Raw genomic sequence first — 3,346 nt, 5'->3', positions numbered from 1 at the left:
TACCGGGACGCCGCGGCAGCACGGGCGCGGGCGGCCAGAACGCGCTCCCCGTCAGATCGCAACGGCGGCTAGCCCGCGCGACCGGCCGGCAGGTCACTCGCTCGGAAGCCTTCCCTCTACTTCAAGAGGGGCATGGCAACGCAGCGCCGCCGGTTCCTTAGGGCTTTCCCCGCGCAAAGGCTTCTGCCGCATCGGTGGCGGCGGGCGCCGATCTGGGGTGCTTCCTCGCCTTCGCGGCGCGCAACTTTACGAGATGGTTTCCTTTCGAGCGCGTCGCGCGCGCGGTGTCATCAGCTTTCGCGGCCGAAGAGCTCAAATGGCGAGAAGCATACGCACGCGGCGTGCTGCAAGCCATCTATTGTCGTCTGCGGCGTCGAGTTTGGAGAAGACTGTGGGTGCCAGCGGCTTTTGGCGGCGGCGCGCATGGGGATCTCCATGTCGAAGTTTGAGCCGCTGCCAAATTCTGCCGCTTGGGGATGCAAAATGGCTACTGCGGGCGCTTTCGTAACAGGACTACCCCGCGTTGGTCGCCTGCCGTCCGCCCGGCGCAATTCGTTTTTCTGCGCTGGCTGCGTTGCTCATGTATAGTGGGATTCTGTGGAGCTGATCGGCCACAGGGCGATATCACCCGCATTTCGTCCTCCTTCAAGTGAGCAAATTCTGAAAGGAACTCGGTGTCTCTACGAGCCATTCGCCTCCCCTCCCACCAAACCAAAGCATCCAATGTGCTGCCGTAGTGGTCACTCTCTGGCGAGGGCTCTTGCCGCCCAATTGGGGACCGACAGCTTCCCCACTGACGGCGACGCCGGGCACCGAGGCGCCGCGTCGGCCGCTGCAGCTTGTGCGCTCGCCCCGCGTTGGACAGCTGCGCGATACTCCAAACGCGCAACAAATTCCCCACGGCAACAAGGCGGGGCATCGCGGTCCCGAGCCGCTGTTTGTGCGTGTCTGCGTCTGCACCGCTGGGCTCCGGCCCATCGGCGCCGAGCAGCTTACCCAAATGCACGGCAGCGATGTTCGGCACCGCGGCAGGAGGGGAGGATATATGCCTGTGCAACCGTCCGCTTCATTTCTGCCCCTGGGAGGGCGGCCGCACGCGACAGCTCTACGCCTGTGGCGAGGGCCGTTCTCGCCTTCCCCGCGGCCTATCGCGGACGAGAATGGACGCCCCGTCAACTCAACGGGAATGGGCACTCCCGCGGCGTCCAAAAACCCCTGCAAACCAAAGCTGCTTGCTTGAGAGGGGAAGCAGCTGCGCCTCACGCAAAAGAAAGCATTTTCCTCGCACGGCGTCTTGCATACCACGAAACGCCTCGTCTGAGGGAGTCCCGCCGCATTCCACCGCGGCCACCGCAAACAGGAGCCGGAACTCCCCTCCGCGCCGCCGCTCCGTGGCCGCGTGGCGCGGCAACACGCGCCCCCAGACTTCCAGGCGCAGCGCTCCGCCCCAACAAGTCGCGGCAGGTAGAGGCGGGGGGATCTTTGTCGGCGTCGTGTCCCGTGGGGGGGGGGGGGGGGTGTTGGTGGCGCGCGGCCGCTCCCGATGATGTGGGGCCCGCGGGGCGGTCAGTCGTGGCCTGTGGGATTGCGGGGGGCGCTGGCGCTGTTCCGTCTTCCGCGTTTACGCCGTGTTTGGTGTCGGTGGATTAGTTTATCTATTTGTATGTGCTTGTTTTCCTCGGGGTAGGTGTCCGTGCAGGCAACTCTGGATCTTCGGGTTCGATACGCGTTTTTTTTTCTCTGTGCTTTCGGGACTTTCTGGTGTGTGTGTGTTGTGTATTTGGCGTGCGTTTTTACTTTGCCTTGCTTTGCCTTTTTTTCCTTTTGGGAGCTTCTGGAGCAACATGGCTACGGAGGGAGGACAGTGTGGCGAGCCCATTTTTTTCGTTTTGGGGGCGACGGGAAGTGGAAAGTCATTGGCGGCTGTGAATGTTGCAAAGGCGCTTCAAAACCGATGTGGTGTTAGACATGTTGCAATTGTGAACTGCGATGTTATGCAGTTTTACGCTGATCTTCCAATTGCGACGAATAAGGTTTCTTCGTCTGAAATGGAGGATATTTATCATTGCTTCATTGGTTTCCTTTCCCCCGGCGGAGTGAAAATTCGAGACCCCACTATACCTTACAAAGGATCTGACAAAGAGGAATATGAGTCGATGCAGAGTTCGGAGGAAAATGAGGTGTATAATATTCACTCGTACGTGCGCGATGCGGTGAGGTTCATTAGGACTTTTTTTCGAGAACACGCTTCTGCTGCTATTGTTGTATGCGGAGGTACGTGCTACTATGCGCAGGCACTTTTATTCGATAATACTTTGACATTGGAAGATGATAAGGACTCAGTGTATGAGGAGAAAAAGTTTAATTTTTCTTCCTCTCTAGAAAACTACGAGGGTAAAAGTCTCTGGCAAGAGCTGAATCGAGTGGATCCTGCTGTAGCTATTCGCTATCATCCGAATGATACGAGGCGTATTTCCCGTCTTCTTGAGATTTATAAAAAAACAAATCGTTTGCCCTCGGAAATTTACGCCACTAGGCCAGATCCCTGCTTTCGCTTTTGCCCAACGGAATGCTTTGTACTATGGATACAGGTTCCGTATGAAAAATTGAAAACCAAATTAGATGAGCGAGTCGATAAAATGGTGCAACAGGGTATTGTGGAGGAATTTGTTGAGTTTGCACAAAGACGAAAAAATGATGTTTTTGACATTGGTTTAGCAAGGGCAATTGGTTTTAAGGAGTTTATTACAGCGTTTGCTGAAATCGACGGTCAAATGCGGGTAAAGGGCGAATGTGAATTGAAAAATTCTCTTGCTCTTTTGAAGAGCAATACCAAACGGTATGCTCGACAACAAGATCAATGGATCAAGAACCGTTTTCTTGGTCGTCTTCGTTTTGTTTTTACCTCGCTTCAAGGAACGAGGAATTTCATAACTATTGACGCATCGAAAATGTTGTCAGAATTTATTGAAACGGTTCAAAATGCAACAGAGTTTCTGTTGAAGAAAGATTCACAAATGATAGGTGGAGTAACATTGCCGTTAACTGAAACTAAAGATAAACCATCAGCGGTGAAACAAGAGTGGTGTGAGCTCTGTGAAATCTTTGTTTGCGGGGGAAATCAGATGAAAGCACATGCAACTTCGAAACGACATCGCGGTGCAGTAAAACACGCCGCTTTAGTGAGGGAACAGGGGGAAAAATACGGTCGCGTGATTCCTCGTAAAAGACAACGATTGAAATGAGATGAATTACATATATATACATATATATATTATATATAAATACAATGTTCAGCTTAATATTAATGACAATATGTCATTAGTGTTTGTCTGGATAGTCACTC

The 3,346-nt window shown here is 53.5% G+C and overlaps 3 protein-coding genes across 3 annotated transcripts, besides 3 other annotated features; all 3 read left to right on the top strand.

Moving 5' to 3' along the window:
* On the top strand, window positions 1-508 carry Tco025E_09618 (uncharacterized protein; the record flags this gene model as incomplete). Its single annotated transcript, XM_029376429.1, has 1 exon — window positions 1-508. A coding segment is annotated over one exon (508 nt), but the record flags the coding sequence as incomplete, so codon positions are not given.
* Window positions 509-723: 215 nt separating this feature from the next.
* Window positions 724-1,650, top strand: Tco025E_09617 (uncharacterized protein; the record flags this gene model as incomplete). The annotated part of the gene is made up of 1 exon (XM_029376428.1): window positions 724-1,650. One exon carries the CDS (start codon window positions 724-726, stop codon window positions 1,648-1,650), a length of 927 nt encoding a protein of 308 aa, XP_029223449.1.
* A 142-nt stretch (window positions 1,651-1,792) lies between these two features.
* Window positions 1,793-1,825: a sequence feature (A-rich).
* A 19-nt stretch (window positions 1,826-1,844) lies between these two features.
* Window positions 1,845-3,245, top strand: Tco025E_09616 (putative tRNA isopentenyltransferase; the record flags this gene model as incomplete). Its single annotated transcript, XM_029376427.1, has 1 exon — window positions 1,845-3,245. The coding sequence occupies one exon, from the start codon at window positions 1,845-1,847 to the stop codon at window positions 3,243-3,245; it is 1,401 nt and encodes a 466-aa protein (XP_029223448.1).
* Window positions 3,246-3,252: 7 nt separating this feature from the next.
* Window positions 3,253-3,287: a microsatellite.
* Window positions 3,288-3,317: a microsatellite.
* Between the last annotated feature and the right edge of the window lie 29 nt (window positions 3,318-3,346).

The sequence above is a fragment of the Trypanosoma conorhini genome (genome assembly GCF_003719485.1).
Source record: "Trypanosoma conorhini strain 025E chromosome Unknown Tco_14.4_contig_01197, whole genome shotgun sequence".
NCBI classification, from domain to species: Eukaryota; Euglenozoa; class Kinetoplastea; order Trypanosomatida; family Trypanosomatidae; genus Trypanosoma; species Trypanosoma conorhini.
Note: the sequence above shows the minus strand (reverse complement) of the source record. Positions and strands in the feature narration are given on the sequence as shown.